General features: G+C 48.2%; 1 protein-coding gene across 3 annotated transcripts in view; it reads right to left on the bottom strand.

The window, feature by feature from the left end:
- PKIG (cAMP-dependent protein kinase inhibitor gamma) overlaps positions 1–19,511 on the bottom strand; it is a 43,466-nt gene that overhangs the window by 1,845 nt on the left and 22,110 nt on the right. For 2 of the 3 annotated variants that reach the window (XM_021717037.1, XM_008066907.2), the window contains exon 3: positions 3,054–3,227. In XM_021717037.1, the coding sequence (XP_021572712.1) occupies positions 3,054–3,204 (151 nt within the window). In that variant the 5' untranslated portion in view covers positions 3,205–3,227. Of the gene's footprint in view, positions 1–3,053; positions 3,228–6,843; positions 6,919–19,511 lie in introns of those variants that run through there. The other variant, XM_008066909.1, reaches the window with a different exon arrangement.

The following is a 19,511-nucleotide window of genomic DNA, read 5'->3' as shown; positions in this document are numbered from 1 at the left end:
GCAGTGAGTGGTGTGGACAGAACTTGGATGTCTGGCCCCTCAAGACTGTGCCGACCTCTGTGTCCCCCCATCTCCACCTGCCCCTCAGGCTACCTCCTTTCCTGGGCTGGTGCCTTGACAAAGGCTCAGGTCCCAGAAGGTTCCTCTGGCCCTCCAGAAGCCTGACCAACTAGACCCTTTCAGGCAAGAGTTCTACCTTGTGATATCCTGTTTGGCCCTGAGCCTCCCACCCCCCACAAGGAGGAAGGTTCTTTTAATTCCCCCGTGATGTCTGCTGTGTGATTTCCTTGCTGTGGGACCACAGGCAAGTCATTTACTCTCTCTGGGCCTCTGCTTCCTGATCTATAAAGAGGACGGTGATCATCTCCACCCAGACCATGATGGGGTGCAGGGCCCAGATGTGGAAATGGCCCAGCCATTAGTGACCCATCCTCTGTGCCAGGCCTGGCTCTCCCTTGGCCAGAGAGAAGGTTCCCAAGCACTTTCCAGCCAGCACCCTAGGGACTCCCTTGGGGCCAGTTTCAGAGCAGTCAGAAAATGTTCCACAGAGCTGGGCAGGGCACTCACACTTCAGGGCTAGTCTGTTGTTTCTTTCATTATTAGGTAAATTAAGGACACATCTGTGCTCCCCACATAAGGGAATATCAATGAGAGTCAAAACTTTGCACAAAACACGCTTGGGGAATGTTAGCAAACACAGACTTGGGGAGGCTGGGCAGCTAGGCAAGACTGTGACTCCCTTTCATCTGCATTGGCTTTGCATCCATTTCCTGGGAGGCTCTAAGCAGAGGCCCTGAGACCCTCTCCTGAGCACGCTGCATCAGAACCTCTGGGGCAGTGCCAAGTACCCCGTGTGCCTGCTGCCTTGGTGAGTCTGCTGGACTGAGCCTGGCCCCAGTCCTGCCTGTGAAAATGGAACTACAAACTGGGGACCTCCAGGAGCTCCCTGGCTGTCACTCCTGCCTGGATTCCCCAGAAGTGCTACCATTCCTTGCAGTGAGCACCGATCTGTCTTCAGGTTCCCTTTTAAGTGTCAGGCAGCCTGGCAGGAAATGTCACGTACCCAAAGGACCCCCATTTCAGGAATTCTGAGTTCAATGGGGTACCTAGACAGATGGCTACAACTGCTGAGATCCAGGAGACCAAAAGCAAAGGTTCCCAGAGCTAAAGGGAAGGATACATCAGCCTCAAGACAGCCTCTGGCAACAGGCCCAGTGTGACAGCAGGCATGCGATCATTCTGTCAGTCAGTGAATGGCTGTTGACGAGGCAACTCTATCATGTGCCAAACAGCACCAGGCACCAAGGGCACAAGACACAGACCCTGTGCTGGAGAAGCGCAGCCTAGAAGGGGGCATTGTGCGAGTGGGCATCGAGGCCGCAGGGAGAAGAGGCGCCTCCCCGTGGGGAGGGGCGCCGGGTCTGGGAAGGCTTCTCAGCAGAGCAGATGTCTGGGTCTCAAGGAAAAGAGAGAAGTCAGTCAGGCAAGGGGAGGGAGGAACCACCAGCAGAGTGCGGCATGGTAGGCCCACTGGGGGCACGTAAGGGATAGCAACACTTACTGTGGCTAGAGGCAGGCACCAGGGGAGGAAGATGAGAGTTAAGGCTGGAGAGCTGAGCAGGGTGAGCCCCATGGAGGCTTGGTCTGGTGAGGAGTCCGGGTCCATGACAAGGGAAGGCTGACAGACCACTCGCACAGGGAGGGCTTGGGGTGGGGGTGGACCTCTGTGGGCAGGGTGCTAGGGTGCCAGAGGGCTCTCTCTCGGGCCACCAGATCCCTCTCCTGTGTTGTCTCGCTGGGTAACATGAGCACCTAGCTCCTCTGGGCCTCAGTCGGGCCATCTAGAGCATCAGAGGGCTGTGGCTGTGGCTGTGGCCTTACGGTCTTCTCTGTTCTGACTCATAGGCTGCTTCTGGCCAGTGTGGGCCAAGGGTTCTAGGCTGGGGCTACACAGGGCAAGGCAGGGCCATGGTCCCTCAAGGACAGCTTGGGGAGATAGACTCAGCCCGAGCACTGCACTGTGAGAAACAATGCAACAGCCTCTGTGGTGCGGTGGGAGCAGGGAGGAAAGGCCTTGGCCAGAGCAGGCGTCAGGAGCGCTTCTCAGAGGAAGGTCCCTGGATGACCAAGGACTTGAGCCAAGCAGAGAATGGGAGAATGGAGGGAGGGAGAGAGAAGTAGGGACTTCCTGGGCAATACTTGGGTGGCAGGTGCCACACTTCCTCTAGTATTCATTCAATTGTGGTTACCAGACACCTGCTGTGTGTCAGATAGAACAGAGGCCTTGCTCTCTGGAGTTCACACTTAAACAAATGAGACCCTGTCAGAGAGTGATGAAGGCTACGTGACTGGGGGAATGACTCAGCTGTCAAGGAAGGCTCCTTGGGGCTCCTGGTATCTGAGCTCCAGCCTGAGGATGAGGAGGTGGCAGTATGGCACTGGGTCAGGAATGTTCTAGCAGAAGAAACTGAGACAAGGCTCCTGAAGGGGGAAGACCCGTGTGTGCCCCGATGAGAAACAGACTGAAGGCAGGTGTGGCTAGAGGGTGAGGGAGGGTGGCATCAGGTGAGCCCCCAGAGGCAGGCAGGGCCTGGGCCCAAGGCAGGGCTGCAATAGGGCACTGTGATAAGTTTGGCTTCACTCTGAGGGTGATACCCTGGGGTTTTTGGCAGAAGCATGATGGACCCTGCTGCAGTTGGGCAGAATAGGCCAGGAAGCCACCGCAGCCAGCTAGGTGGGAGCTGGAAGTGGCTGGAGCCAGTGGTGGCAGTGGGGATGGCAAGAAGTGGAGAGCTGGGCTGTGCCTTGGAGACCTGATAGGACTTGTGGGGAGACTAGGGTGCAAGAAGGGAAGAGTCCTGGATGCCCAGCCAGGGAATCCTTGGGGCCTGAGACGCTGGCACCCTGCAGTCTAGAGATTGGCTGGACTCTGTCATTGGCCATGGGACAGTTTATTTTCTAAGAATTGGTGGGCTGTTGAAGACCTGGAGACCAGCTCGGAAGCAGCAGTGGGCCTCACACATGCAGGAATACCGAGGATACGCTGGTCTCACCTGCCCCTGTGAGTGCCAGCTCGCCCATGTCTCCGGCCAGCTTCCTCACGCTCACACCCTCCGAGTCTCCTTGGATGTCAGGGACCGCGTTCCGGCGGCCCGTCCGGTCACAGGAAATGAAGTCTGAGTAGGAGGACTCGACCTCCATCATGCCTTTCGCATCGCTCCTCAGGCCTGTGGGGACAGGGGTGATGGGCAGAGGTGGGTCCAGATGCACCTTGCAGAGAAGGCCCCACTCCAGTTCCCTGCCCTGATGGCTTCTGACAAAATGACAGGCATTGGCTTTCTCACGGAAGACAACGCACAAGGCACAGAAAGGTCTAAAGAACAAAATAAGTCACCCATAATTCCACACCCAGGACACCCACCATCGACATTTTAATAAGCACAGGTTCAGACTGTTCTCTGAGTAAAGCTACTGTAATCACGAACATGTTTATCAAGACCACATGTAAGGCACTGGCGAGGTGTGAAAAGGAACAAGTCGACCATGGTCCCTGCGCTCACAGAGCATGCCATCTACTGGGGGTGGCATGCAATCACCTAGTGTCCACAAGTCACGGCCTTGGTGCTCAGGCCTTCAAGGGAGAATGCAGAGTGTGGGGTGACCACCAGGAAGTAGCCAGGGCTGTGGGTCAGGAGGTGACATTTTAACTGAGATCTATGGATGATGAAGAGTGAAGGGAAGAGCATTACAGAGAGGGGAACGCATGTGTGAAGGCTCTGAGGAAGGATGGCATGGTGGGATGGAAACACAGAAAGAGCTGGCAAGGGAGTATGGCGGGAGGGGGCAGTGACACTGAGGACACTGCTGAGGTGGGGAGGAGCCAGACCACACCTGCAACTTGGTCATCAAGGGTCTTTAGGCCAGGTCATGAACGGTCAGCTGTGCATTTTCAAAGATAACTCTGGTGTCTGGGTGGAACAGGGTTGGGAAGGGGCAAGTTAGGAGGCTCCTGCAGAAGTTCAAGTGCAGAAATGGTGGTGGAAGAAGGCGGTGGTGGTGAGAAAGAGCTAGATGTAGTCTGGAGAACAAGTCAACAGGGCTTAGTGTTGGCCTGGAGGGGAATTCAGGTTTCCAGTGTGAGTAGGTGGATGGGAATGCGGCTTACCGAGAGAGGAGGAAAACTTTGGGGAGTGAAGACCTATTGGGCCATGGTGGCTGAGATGCCTGGGAGCCCTCCTGGGGAGAGCCAGAGCAGGGTCAGGAGGTAGTAGGCTAGAGCTTAGAAGAGGGACGGGCAGGAAAGACGGGCAACAAGGAGTTTTTGCAGCCTGGTAGCTGCGAACACAGCTGTGAGAGAAGAGAAAGCTACACATATAGGAGAATCACAGCATTTAGAAACCGCTGGGGTCGCACTGTACACTTAAGGTACACAACACTTCAGAACATGCAGTAAGGCTCCCTCCACATGACTTCTGTGTCAGCATGCCTGGACGTGCCCTGATTTACTCTAGAACTAGCCCCTCCATGAACACAGAGAGATACTTTCCAACTTTTCACCACCCTCGATGGCACTGGGTCTTTATGTCAGTCTCTGTGCCCATCCCTAATTATGTTCTAAGAACATATTCCTAGAAGCAGAATTGCTGGGCTAAGGGGAAGGGTGAAAGAAGTTTTAGACTTCTGACACACTTCCAAGTTGCCTTTCCAAATGGCATAGTAGTATTTATAATAACAGAAAGTTGGCAGAAAAAAGCCATACCACTTCAGTACTTTTCCTAAGTTCATCCCCACAGCAGCCCACAAGAGTACCCATCTAACTGTGGTCTCACCAACAAGAAGTATCACTGCAACATTAACAAAAAGTGTATTTGCTAGGGGGCTACTCTTAGCTCTCATCTGGCACCTATGGTTTTCTGAAGGCAACTAAATCACAGTAACTCCATGAACTCAGGCTAACTGGCAGATGCTGGATTAGGACGTAGAGGGGTGATCTAAACACTGGCCTGACTTCAAAGTTCATGGTCCAGTGGGGTGTGCCCAGCAACTCCAGTTCTAGACACACACTGGCAAATGCCAATGCTCTCTGCAGGGCAAGGATGCTTACTGTACATGGTCAGTCATAGCGATCTACAGGAAGCCACCCAATGTCCCCCAGGAGGGAGGCATTACATGAATTAGGAAGTATTCGTTAAAAAAAGAAACATGCCATGCAGCCATTATGGAAAGCAGAATGGAGGCCTCTCAAAACATTATAAACAGAACTACCACATGAGCCAGCTACTAGGTGTATGTTCACAGGAAGTGAAATTGGTCTATCAAAGACATCTGCACTCTTATGACTACTGCAGTACCATTTACAGTAGCCAAGGCATGGAGTCAGCCCAAATGTTCAACAACTAACAAATGGATGAAGAAAATGTGGTGCATATATACAAGGGAATACTATCTAGCCATTAAAAAGAATGAAATCTTGCCATCTGTGATAACACGGATCAACCTGGAGGATATGTCAAGTGAAATAACCAGACAACAAAAAGACAAATACCACAAAATGTCACTCATGAGAAATCTAAAAAAACAAGCATACAAAATAATTGAACCTAGAAGTAAAGAACAAAAAAGTGATCACCAGAGATTGGGGAGGGGAAGGGAGAGAGAAGGATGGGAGGAGGCTGGTCAATAGTACAAAGTTGCAATTAGATAGGAGGAATAAGCTCTGTTCTACTGCATAGCGGGTAATGGATGGCTCAGGATAAGGCATTGTATATTGCCAAATAGCTGGAAGAGAGGTTCCTGAATGTTATCACCAGGAAGAAATGATAAATGGACACACCACCCTGATTTGATCAGTCTACAACATATATATGTCCCAAACATCAAACTGTACTCTATGAAATACATACAATTACAATGTGTCAGTAAAAAGATAAGAAGATGGTCATTGCTTTGCTAAGCTCTGGTCCGATCAAGTGTTCTTTGAGCTATAGCCGCCATGTTTTTCTAGCTTTGGGCCCCTCCTCTATTTTGGGGAGGTGAATATTTTCTCTCTCTCTCTCCCTCCCCATCCTCCAGTCTACTTTCTAAATAAACTAGATTTTCCAATCTAAAAAAAAAAAAGATAGGAAGACAAGATGGCAACATGCCAGATGGGCCTGTACTGACAGAGCATGATGTCTCAGATAAACTGACAACAGAAAGATGCAGGTTGCAAAACAACAGCTAAAATAAACCCAGTTTCTGTGGTTCTTTGTGGTTAAGGGGAACTTTCACTTTCCAAGTCTATATTTTTGTAACGGTTGAAGTTTTTATAAACCCAAGTTCATGTGTAACGCTTTTAGAAGGTAAATGATGTTGGCAGACAGTACTCAGAGAGCACTTAGGGTGAAGCTCAGTCAGTAAATGCTCAGGTGTGTGTATGCATGTGAGTGTATGCACAAGTGTGTGTATGTGTGTGGACATGTGTCTGGGCTCACACATGCATGCACATATGTACTATGTGTGAACGTGTGTGTGTGTGTGCAAGAGGGGGTGATCATATGGAAGGTTGGGCCCACATCCCCCAACAACACCTAGTTCAGAGGAGACACCTAAGGAATGGATTAGGGGCACTCAAAGGTCAGACAGGTGACACAGAAAGATGTCCTGTAGTAGAAAAAGCAAGGAATGAGACACATGACCTTAAACCCACACTCCCCCCAGACCCTGGGCAAGACCCTGCCCTTCTTTGGGCCTCCAGTTCCCTATCTGTAAAATAAAGGCGGGCCCAGATTCCATCTACGCAGTCCTCAGCTCCAGCAGAGGGCGTGCCCTGCCTGTCTTTCTTGCTGCCCTGAGCGTGGTTACCCCAGTACTGCTCTGGCTCCTCAGCTAATGGAATTTCCACAAGTTCCAGAGGTGGTTCCTTCCGCTTGGCACGTCCTGCCTTCTTCCTCTGGGGAAACTGCTCAAAGCTCCAGAACAGGGGAATGGCCTGTTAGAATAGTAACAGTAATAACAATAAAGAATAAAAATTATGACAGCCATCCTGACAGTAACAGTAAAGGCAACCTTTACCAGTTGCTTATGTGTTTTACACATACCACATATACATCGGCAATACCAGCCCTCGGAGGTAAGGAGGTGTGTCTGCAACATGGCTCAGAAGAGGCTCAGGCTCCTAGGCCCAGGCTCGTCCTCCACATTGTGCCTGCTGCCTCTGGAAGGTCAAACCCTGAGCAGGCCACACCCTCTCTCAGAGCCTCAGTTTCCTCAGTTCTTTTCTTCCAATTAGCACGTCAGATGCAGAACAGGGATTTCTGCCTGGATCTTCACCATGCCAGACTGAAACCTAATACTGGCAATGATCAACATGCCTTGGCTGCTCTATCCCCTGATCCTCAACCAGCACCTGGCAGAGAGTAGGCACTCCATAAACACTTGATAAACACTTGCCGAGTTTCATTCTCAGGTCCTGTTCCCAAGAGAGTCTGTGTCTCTTCTCTCCCTCTCCCTGTCTATCTGAGGGAATGATAAGCAACCCCTTCTGGGGACTGTCAGGAAAGGCCTCCATGGCTGCAGAGTGCTGTGTTACGTTCTTGTCTGGTATTTCTAGCATCTGACACAACGGGATGGAGTTACAGGCTCTGTCTAAAAGGCCAGCTTCATGCTGGAACAGACTCCTGGGGCTCTAACCTCACCCTTGCCCTGCCTAACCTGACAAGCTGCCCAGTGCAGGAAGCTGACCTCATGGCACAGAGAGAGAACCATGCCACACTCAAAGCCCAATCCTGAAAAACCTCAGCTGAGCCAACAAGCTCCAGCGGCACTCTCCCAGACCCTCAAGAAACCGTGATTCCAAAGACAAGTCTGGGGAGTTCTGTGACCCAAGGCACAAATACATCATTTCCTTTTTCTTCAAATTTAGTATTCTTCACTTATCCTCTGCTCTTTAAAGTTAACAGCAAGCTGGGCTCGGTGGCTCAGCCTGTAATCCCATGCTTTCGGAGGCTGAGGTGAGTGGATTGCCTGAGCCCACAGGTTCGAGATCCACCTGGGCAACTTGGTGAGACCTCATCTCTACAATAAATCAAAAAATCAGCCAGGTGTGGTAGCGCATGCCTGTAATTCCGGCTACTTGGAAGGCTGAGGCGGAAGGATCGCCAGAGCCCAGCAGGTCGAGGCTGCGGTAGCCAGGAGCGGCCACTGCACTCTAGTCTGGGCGACAGAGTGAGACTCCAACTCAAAAAAAAAAAAGTTAACAGCAAACAGCGGAACAAAAGAAACAATCCTCAAAACTGGAACTCATGTCAGAAAATGGTCATTCTCAGACCCTGTTAAAGAAAGTAAAAACTGCCAAGACCTCCCTAGACAGTGACTCGACAATATGTCTCAAGAAATCTTAACTTTTTTCATATCCTTGAGCCACTAAGTCAGTTTGTAATAACCTAATAATCCAAGTTGTGCATGAAGATAAATGTACAAAGGTAAATGGGATTTGATTGCCTTCAGAAAGCCATAGATGCTCAATGAGAGATACCAGTGTACACCTAGAAAAATTAACCTTTGTTGTTGTTTTTTTTTGAATAGGATTCTTATTCTGTTGCCTAGGCTGAAGTGCAGTGGCACACTCATGGCCACCATAGTCTCAACCTGCTGGGCTCAGGCGATCCTTCCACCTCAGCCTTCCAAGTAGCTGGAACCACAGGTACACAACACCACACCTGGCTAATTTTTTGATTTACTGTAGAGACGAGGTCTCGCCAAGTGGCCCAGGCTAGTCTTGAACCCCTGGGGTCAGGCAATCCCCTCACCTCTGTCTCCCAAAGTGCTTGGATTACAGGCATAAACCACCGCGCCTGGCACAAATTAACCTTTTATTAACACAGCAGCAATACTTCTTGCTGGCGGGGTGCAGATAAATGGACACTCATGTATGCTGCTGTGGGAATATAAATACACAACCATAATATTATTTAAAATAGCCAAAAGCTCCTAAATGGGCATGTCAAATGTCCTAAATGGACAATGAAGAAATACATTTGTATTTAAATAAACCCAAATGAGTAGGGTTCAGTGGCTCAGCCTGTAATCCTGCACCTTGGGAGGTTGAGGTGAGTGGACTGCCTGAGCCCACGGGTTCGAGACCCACCTGGGCAACTTGGCGAGACCTCATCTCTACAATAAAAAAAAAAAAAGAAATTAGCCGGGTGAGGCAGCGCGCGCCTGTAGTTCCAGCTACTTGGAAGGCTGAGGAGGAAGGATCGCCGGAGCCCAGCAGGTTGAGGCTGTGGTGGCTGGGAGCGGTTACTGCACTCCAGTCTGGGCGACAGTGAGACTCCAACTCAAAAAAAAAAAAAAATAAATAAATAAATAAATAATAAATAAATAAATAAATCCAAATGAAATACTATTCAGAGCCGGGCTCGGTGGCTCAGCCTGTAATCCCACGCCTTTGGGAGGCTGAGGTGAGTGGATTGCCTGAGCCCGCAGGTTCGAGACCTGCCTGGGCAGCGAGACCTCATCTCTATAATAAATCAAAAATCACCCACGCCTTTGGGAGGCTGAGGTGAGTGGATTGCCTGAGCCCGCGGGTTCGAGACCCGCCTGGGCAACGAGACCTCATCTCTACAATAAATCAAAAAATCAGCCAGGCGTGGTAGTGCACACCTGTAGTTCCGGCTACTTGGAAGGCTGAGGCAGAAGAATCGCCGGAGCCCAGCAGGCGAGGCTGCGGTGGCCAGGAGCGGCCACTGCACTCCAGTCCGGGCGACAGAGTGAGACTCCAACTCAAAAAAAAAAAAAAAGAAATACTATTCAGGCATTAAAATGATGTTTGCAAATATTTTTTAAAGACATGGGAAAATGTTCACATATATTAAGTGAAAAAGACTCAATGACATAATCACATATTGATATTTAATTAAATTATAAATTATTTTAAAATCTTTTATATTTTCTAAGTTTTTCACAGTGAAAGCATGCACTTTGTTTTTAGATCACTTAATTTTGGGATATGTCTGCATGTGGCAACTCAAAAGGTAAGACAAGAGCCCTTTCTCTTTCCCACCCTGCCCTATACCAGCCCCAGACAAGTGCATTCTGGTCCCTTTCAGACAGTTTATGCAGTACATAGATCTTCTCTCTCTTTCCCTTCCTTTTTCCTTCATTTAAAACCAAATTTATTTTCCATTTTGTTTTTTTCATTTAAAAATATGTCTTGGAAAAAATTCAGGATCACCCTGAAGCCACTGCAACATTGTTTATATCAAAATGCTGGAAACAGCCCAAAGTTCTTAGACAGCTAAATTGTTCTTTTTATTGGCTGCATAATACTTTGTAGTCTCACCTCTTCAGGCTGATTTAATTACTGCCCTACTGATGGACTTTGAGGTGTTTACATAAAAGTATAATTACCACCTCAAAGGATCTGCTAATATTTTTATTGTTTTTTCTTTTCTTACTTTTCACTGCACCCAGGCCAGCCTGGGGCCCATGGGTGGCTGGGGCACCTGTGCCCTTGAATGGCACTGGGACAGGCACATCCACCCTCACCCCACCCCCAGGCAGCTAAGGGCTGCTCTACCCTCCCTCCTGGCCGCAGGGAGTGGCAAAGCTTGGGGAGAGCAAAGCTAGGGGTATGGCAAGTATTTTTATTGTAATAGGTGTTGCCAAATTTTCCTCCACAGAGGTTAATTCCTGCTTCAGTTCATTTTATGTTGCTACAACAAAATACCCGATATTGGGTAATTTATAAAGAACAGATATTCATTTCACACAGTTCTGGAGGCTGGGAAGTCCAAAACCAAGGTGATGGCAGCTAGTGAGGCCTACTTTCTGCTTCTAAGATTCTAAGATGGTGCCTTGAGCCAGCACTGTGTCCTCACAGGGTGAATGGTAGAAAGGTCAAAAAGGACAACTCTCTCCCACAAGCCCTTTTATGAAAGCACCTAATCCCACTCATGAGGGAGAAGCCTCTGTGGCCTCTAATCACCTCTTAAAGACCCCATCTCTTAGTACCATCACATTGGCAACACCTGAATTTGGAGGGGGGCCGCATTCAAACCACAGCAGTTCCCATCAGGTATGTGTGAGGTGCGCTTTGCTTCCCCACATCCTTCTCAGTGCTGTTCTGTCTGCTTGCTCCTAATCTGAAAGGCAAGAGCATGCAGCTGTTTGCATCTGTGCTGCTCCTGTGTGCCAGGATGAGCATGGGAGTACTCCATTGGTACTTCTTTTCCTGTTCATCCCTTCTTCAAATCCTTTGTCCATACTTCCAGTGGATTTCAGGTCTTTTTCCTACTGATTTGTAGGCGCTCCTAATATATTACAGCAATTAGTCCTTTGCCTTACAAGGAATTACAGCATTTTTTATTTATCATTTATACTTTGACTTTATTTTTCACACTTCTCTTCCCAGACACATATTTTATATTCATGTAGCAAAATTGATCCACATTTTATGATTTCTGGGTTTTGGGACATAATTAGAATTGTCTTCCCCACTTGAAACTAGTAAAGAATTCTCCCTTGTTTATTTCTACCACTTTTATGGCTTCATTTTTCATACTTAAATATTTGACTGATCTGGAATTTATTTGCTATAAGGTATGAGTTAGAGATCTACCTTAATTTTTTCCACTTATCTCAAAATCATTTCCTCATTGATTTGAAAAACTACCATTAGCCTGGCTCGGTGGCTCAGCTTGTAATTCCACACTTTGGGAGGCTGAGGTGAGTGGATTGCCTGAGTCCGCAGGTTTGAGACCCTTCTGGGCAACTTGGCAAGACCTCATCTGGGCAACTTGGCAAGACCTCATCTCTACAATAAATCAAAAAATTAGCTGAGTGTGGTAGCATGTGCCTGTAATTCCAGCTACTTGGAAGGCTGAGGCGGAAGGATCGCCGGAGCCCAGCAGGTCGAGGCTGCGGTGACTGGAAGCGGCCACTGCACTCCAGTCTGGGTGACAGAGTGAGACTCCAACTAAAAAAAAAAAAAAAAGAAAAACTACCATTATTATACACAAAAATATGTATTGGGGTCTGTTTCTGAAACTTTTGGTCTCTTCAATGCATCTTGTCCAGTATCACAGTGTTTTATATTTAGCATAAAACTTAAAAAAAAAAAATACCTGTAAGTTAGTTTCCTTCTCGTAGCTCAAATCTTTTTTGTCTTTAGAATTTTCTGGCTGTGTTTTCTAGTAGGCTATTAAGAGCTTAATAGCCATTTTACTTGTTCTCAAAACTCTTGATATTTTTATTGGGACTGCATTAAATGTATACAGTAGTATGTGGGACATGAATGCAAAATGTGGACAGAAGTGATATCTTTATGATGCTGAGTCTTCTTTCTTTTATACTTGCTCCCATGAGGCCAGGCCCTCTTTCCCTTGTTTCCTCGTGTATCCTGAAGGGCCAGCCAGTGCCTGGTATATGGCAGTGCTTGAGTCATACCTACAGAATGAATAGTGAGTTACTGCATGAGCTCTGCTTCTGAGATGCAAGTTAAGTGCCTTCCACGCATTCTCTCATGCATCTCTCAACACACTCAATGAGTTGTTACTATCCTAATCCTCGTTTCAGAAATGAGGAAACTGAGGCTCAGGCAATGAAGTAACTTTCTTCAGCTTCTGGAATGCTCTGTCTCATTCTCCTAGTCCAACACTTTGACAACTGGTATACCCCCGAATTCCATGTTTATCCTCTTCTTTTTTTTTTTTTTGAGCTGGAGTCTCACTCGGTCGCCCACACTGAAGTGCAGTGGCTGCTCCCGGCCACCGCAGCCTCGCCTGCTGGGCTCCGGGGATCCTTCCGCCTCAGCCTTCCGAGAAGCTGGAATTACAGGCATGCGCTACCAGGCCCGGCTGATTTTTTGATTTATTGTAGAGATGTGGTCTCACTGCCCAGGTAGGTCTCAAACCCGCAGGCTCAGGCAATCCACTCACCTCAGCCTCCCAAAGTTGCGGGATTACAGGCTGAGCCACCAAGCCCGGCTTACCCTCTTCCAATGTATTTCCTCTCACTGTTTAACACATCTCATCCTCTCTTGAGAAATCACCTTTCATTCATTCAGTGTTGATCCTCTCATTGCTAAGATGCAGACATCTAGATGAATACACCAGGAGGATAAAAACACAATTATGCTCCATTGTCCAGTACAGAGAGATACTGTGTCTCATCCATTCTTTCTCTTAGTCAAGAGCCAACTCCACAAGCAACTGCCCAAGTAAAAAACCTATTACCCTTAACTCATGACTCACCTCATCTTCCCCTCTCTCTCTCTCTCTCTCTTTTTCCTTTGGAAACAGGGTTTCATTCTATCCCCTGGGCTCAAGTTATCCTCCTGCCTGAGCCTTCCAATCAGCTGGAACTACAGATGCATGCCACCACACCTGGCTAATTTTTTTATTTTTATTTTTATTTTTGTAGAGATGAGGTCTCTCTCTGCTGTCCAGGCTGGTCTTGAACTCCTGAGCTCAAGCAATCCTCCCACCTTGGCCTCCCACAGTGCTGGGAATACAGGCATGAGCCACTGTTCCCGGCCTTCATCTTTTGCTTTTTAAGGAGACATCCTACACCTTAAAACTCAACACCCAGGTTCAAGTACTGTCTCTCTTCAATGCTTCAGGTCCACCCTCCCATTTCCTCCACACAATCATGGCCTTACTTAAGCTTCAGCATCTCTACCAGGTCTATTACACCCTTCTCCTAACTGGTTTTCCTGCCTCCAGACTTCCCACCTATTCCCTTCAACCCCCAATTCATCCTCAAGTCCCTTTATCTTCTGCTTGCAAGAGGAGAATTCTCAAACATCAGCTGGCTCAAACTCATGCCCAGCTCAGAAACCTTCAATGATGAAAAATAAGGCAGATCCACTTTACATACACACCTGGAAGAGTGTTCAGTAAATGAATACTAATATGTCCTAACACATGAGTTGACAGAGTCTTTTCTCTCCTGAGTTCTGGGTCTTTACTTCCAACAGTCTATGACCTATCTCCAGCAGGGAGATGGCTTTGATTCATTCAGGACTATCACAGAGTCGTGGTCCACAGCAGGTGCTCAGGAAATACTTGTTTAATAAATGAAAAGTCATACAATGTAACTGAAAGAAACCCCAGAGCTCATTTAAACAAATCCCATATCAACAGTTGGAGAAACTGAGGCTCAGAAAGGGAAAGTGACTTAGCCCAGGGATCTTACCGAGGAGTTGCTCTTTCTCTCCCTCCATGTCACCCCTTTGGGAATCTCTTATGACATTATGGATCTGAGGGGGATGTGTGGCATGACAGAGACTTCTAATGTGGCAGTTCAGCCAGGCTTCCCTGTTGACTAGCGTGAAGCTTAGACAACTCTTTTGATCTTAGTCATGTGGGAATAATAGTCACACCTACTCATGGGGCTGCTGTGAGGATTCAATGAGACAATGATGCCTGTAGAGTCAGATAAGTGACTTGGAACACAAGATGCATGCAATTAATAAATCACTAGTATGGTTCATTCGTGGGGTAAAACTTGCCTTTTGACATTTCATTCAGCTTTTCTGTTTGTACTCTGTTTAATAGTGCTACAAAAGGTCAAAACTTATACTTCCTTCTTTTGGATATAAATCCCACAGAAGTGATGACCTTGGCTGGCATGTTTACTGTTATGTCTAGAAGGCCTAGCACATAGTTGAAGCTCAATGAATATTTGATGAATGAGTAAATAATAGAAAATGTTCTCGCTTGCAGGGTAGAAAGAGCAAGGGGTGTGCAGCCCTGCTGCATCATAATAGTAGCTGAAGGTCTGGTTCAACACCTGGCAGTAGAATGACCCTGATGAGTCCCTTTCTCTCTCTCTAGCTTTCTTTCCCCCTATCTGAAAAAGGAAGGTTGAAGTATGATCTTTAAGTCTCTTCCAGTCCTGACATTTCATGTGTTTACTGACACCTTCTATATGCCAGACACTGAGCCAGGTGGGGTATATACCAGAAACTAAAAAAGACATTTATGATCTGAAAAGAGAAGAAGGCACTGAACAGTACATGAGTCTATAATGACAGAGTGTGATATGTGCTATGGAAGAAGAGGAGAGTGTTCTTTGTGTGTAGATGGTTCAGTTAAAGGTCATATAGTCAGGAAAGACCTCCTGGAGGAGGTGATTTAGGATGAAATCTTCAGAAAAACTGGACAGAGAATGATTCAGACAAAGCCAATAGGCAATGTGAGTCTAACAGCAGTCCAGGATCTCCTGTCTCCATTTGAGCCCTACAGGGTGCTAAAGAATGAAGCTCTTTCTTTTCCTCATCCTCAGAAGGTCTGTGGGAAGTAGGGCCTTAGACTAAGCTTAAATGGCCAGGACTATAGAGAGAAGCCCTTTGTACTCTGTCCCCAGACCTCTCGGGGCTCTAGGGTCAGAGGCTATGGTGCCTGCAGGTGCTTGCTCTAGGCACTGTCAGGTTTCCTCACAGGAAGCCGCTTCTCCTTTGGGTTTTTATACCCTCAGCCTTGTAGACTGAAGAGGCCCCAGGCTCTGCCAAGAGCTACATGGTCTGTTCCAAGTCTGCAGCTATTAGTTCTCCTCGCTCAGGCAGATTCCATTACAGCTCCAAAATGTTTTCCAAATATACTAGAAAGGTCATTTCCTGTTTTTTCTTTTTAAAAAATTCAATATTTGCAGAGACCATGCAAAAAGCAAGCTGACTTACGCAGAAGACATGGAGCACAGAAGTGGGATGTGGGCTCGTGGGAGAAGTTTCCTTGGGGATGAGCAAAATGCTCCCTAAGGCTTCTCTGAGGGAAGGAAGGGCTATGGAAACCTAATGGAAATACCAGAGCCCATGGAGCTGGCATTCCTCACATTCAAAGGGCAGCAGCTTCTCTCTGGTGATGGGAAGCCAGAACCAGAGAGGCACTGAGGCAAACAGAAAAGTCAGGGTCCCAAACTGAAAAGTTTCTGAGAACCTGGGAATGGGTGGCGGTGCTGGTTCTAGCCACGTGTGGCCTGCCAGGGGCGAGCTCTATCCAGTGCCTTAGGGACACAACCAGCACAGGGTCACTAGAGAGGAGCCTGTCTCTTGCCAGGGCAGTGCTTCCTGCCCATTCAGAGAGCAGCAGTGGGTGAGGCTTTGCTTGGAAACAGACATGCCAAGTCTTGGTCTCTGCACCTGGAAGTCCAAGCTCAAGCAGGCCTGGGTGCAGGCAGTTGTAAGTATCTAAGGGCAGGGTCCTGGAGTCAGACAAGGTGTTCAATGACTTCCCACACTGCCTGTCTCCAGGGACATCTTTCTGTCCTCTCCTGACTCGGTTTTCTTTGGGCCAGTCTCCTCCTGGGAGTTCCAGGCACTGCAGCCACTGGGCCTCCCTCCCACCTCCCCAGCCACTCCACAGCAAAGCCTCCTCTGGATGGGATCTCTATGTTAGGACGCCTGTCCTGTTCTCTACCTGCTCCCCAGGGGTTCTTATCCTGACCCTTAAACAGTATATGCTGATGACCCCCAGAGAGCTCCAAGCCTCACTTGCAGTCTGACTCTGCCCGCCTATCTAGTGTGTCATTGGCGATCTCAGCACATTCCAAACTTCACAGCCTTCCCAGCTCAGCAAAGGGACTACATCTGCCCAGGCTGCCGGGCTGGAAACTGGGGTCAGCCTTGACTTCTTCATTCTTCACTACCCATGGATGATTCATCACCAGGAACGGCCATTTCAACTTGCAAAACAGCTTGAATCAGCTCAATGTGCTCCTCCACATGCACCCCCAGGCTCCATAATGTCTCCCCAGTGCCCTGGTGAAGCCCTGCCCACAGGCCTGCTTCCCTCTCACCCCTAGCCCAAGGTCTACTTTCTATACAGCAGCCAGCATGAAATTCTCAAAACAGAAATTGGGGCATGTGATTTCCCTGCCTCATTCAATCTTTGATGCTTTTCCATTTCATGTCTAGCGAAATCCAAACTATACCAGCCTCCAGGTCCCACATGGGTCTGGCCCTGCTAGCCTCTGCAACCCTTCATCTCACTGCCACTCTCTTCTTGGCCCATCACCTCTGGCCACGCTGGCCTCTCTCTAGCTCCTCAACCCTCATTCATTCCTGACTTCAAGGCCCTCACCTAAATATCTCCTCTGCCAGCAGCCTTCTCTGTCCCCTTGTGCTCTCAGACTCTCCAGAGCGGATACGTGGTGTCCTGGCCCTGACTTTTCAACTATTCCTTCCCTGGGATCCAACACGGGGCTCCCGTAGGGCATGAAGCCTCCTGAATTCCTCTGCCTTCAACAACGGCATGTCAGGAAGGCCCTGGCAGAGCTGCCCGGAGGCTACTGTGGTGCCAGGACACAGTGAGGGCTTTGGAGTCTCAATTTCTGCCCCCAGGACTGCATGTGGTGCTGGGCAACTCACCTGACCACAGATCTCTCTTCTACAAAATGGGGGGCTAACAAATGCCTTAAAAGGAGGTTGTGGGGATTAATCAGTGCCAGCATTTAGGGAGCCCTTACCACATGCCAGATTGTGCTAAGGTCTTACAGGCATGATCTCATTTATGGCCATGAAATAGAAAGTCTTGTTTATGCCACTGCACAACAGAGGCAATAAGTATGCAGTGGGACAGCGCCTCGACTATTGGGCCATAAGGCATAGGGATGAATTAGCATCATGCCTGACACATAGTCAGGGTTTGTTAAAAAATGCCCACTCCCTTTTCTGCCCTTCTTCCTCTTCTATACCCAGACTTAAAGGAAGGGCCAAGAAAGCAAGGAAGTCCCAAGCAAACAATCCACATTGCCAGCTAAAACACAGACCCGGATGCATTTCACCCATGCTTAAGCAACCTTCTGTTTTAGATGTTCAGCTGGAGGTAGAAACCTTCAGAATCTTTACAGTGGTGTTGGGTTGCTTCTCTGAATTCTACCACCAGATTCTATTTTTTGATACCTAACATCACAGCAATAGCAAAAGTAATTATTTGGGGCACACATTTTAAAACTCTTATTGCTTAGCAGCTATCTACTAGCCTGTGCCAGGGCAGGGTTATTACTTCATGTAGAGCTGAGGCTGGGGGTTGGAACTGTAACACAAACTCTCTTCAACCCATGAAAGTCTGTGATGCTGCAGAGGCCTTTGGTGGCCAGGCATGCTGGTCTCCCCACCAGGCCTCCTGCTGTGTATGCATTATCTGAACCTGTTGAGGGCTCAACTACACAGCAGGGTTCCTGGAGAGTGAAGGGAGGGGCAGGAAGGAAAAGTGAGATCATTCCCAAGCAGGCCTGCCAAAGGCCCAGGGGCTTGGCTGTGCTCCAGCTCTGCTGATGCCAGGCTGAGCAAGGTTCCCCCCATTCCCATCAAACCTCAGGGGTCCCAAGTGTGGAATGAAGAGATAAACTAGTTTGTTTTGAAACATGTCAGCAAATTCTCTGACATTCCTCCTATCAGGAGGTGGAGTCAAATTTCAATGGCCTTTGATGAGCTGGCCTTAGTGACTAACTTCTAACAAACAGAATGCAATACAAGTAATGCTGTGTGACTTCCAAGATGAGGTCCAAAAGGGTCATGCATCTTCTACCTGACTCCTTCTTGGAACCCTTGCTTTTGGAGCTTTGAGCTGTACACAGAAAATTGGAGGCAACCATGCTGTGAGGAAGCTCAACAGGCCCCGGATGTGACCACATGGAGCAGTGCTGGGACAGCACAGAGAACGAAGCAGCTGGCATTCTCATCTACTTCAACTGCATGAGAGAGCCAAGCCAGAACTGGCCAACCATGCTGTTCCCAAATTCCTGACCCGCAGAAAGCATGAGAGAGAATAAATTACTGCTATTGTTTAAACACTAGGTATTAGGGGTGATGTATATGCAGCAGTGGATAATCGGAGTACTCTCTAATGCTCCTTCCAACTCTGGGGTCCTTTCCAGTTCCTCTAGAATTCTATAAAAAGCATCTCCAAAGTAAACTGTGAAGAATGAAAAGCAGCAAGACACTGTCACTATAACATTCATTCATTCCTTCAACAAAATTTTACTGATCCTTCAGTGTGTATCAGGCTTGGAGCTAGATGTTACAAAAACAGTAAGACACCATCATGCCCCTGAGGGAAGTTCACAGTCTAGTTAGAGAGATCGGCTCAAAGCCCCATAATTTTTAAACTGTTGGGGGGCAGGGAGCACACATATCAGAATTACCAGAAGCAGTGGGGGATAGTTCAAAACCATGCCCCAATCACACCCCAGTCCCAACCAGAGCAGCTGGGGGAGATGTCTCTCCAGCTCATGATTGTGCCCTCATCAGCCTCTGCCACTGACGGAGGGCAGCACAGCCCACATACGACGAGAGAAAAAAAGAGTTTAGGAACCACTTCTGAATATAACTCTTTAAAAACTTCACAGATCTTTTAAAAACTTTGTAATTAAGAGCTACAGCAGCCTGGGCAGCAAGACCTCATCTCTACAATAAATCAAAAAATCAGCCGGGCATGGTAGCGCATGCCTGTAATTCCGGCTACTTGGAAGGTGGAGGCAGAAGGATCGCCGGAGCCCAGCAGGTCGAGGCTGCGGTAGCCGGGAGC

This window comes from Carlito syrichta, unplaced genomic scaffold (assembly GCF_000164805.1).
Source record: "Carlito syrichta isolate Samal-C Ts95f unplaced genomic scaffold, Tarsius_syrichta-2.0.1 Scaffold309195, whole genome shotgun sequence".
In the NCBI taxonomy this organism is placed as follows: Eukaryota; Metazoa; Chordata; class Mammalia; order Primates; family Tarsiidae; genus Carlito; species Carlito syrichta.
Note: the sequence above shows the minus strand (reverse complement) of the source record. Positions and strands in the feature narration are given on the sequence as shown.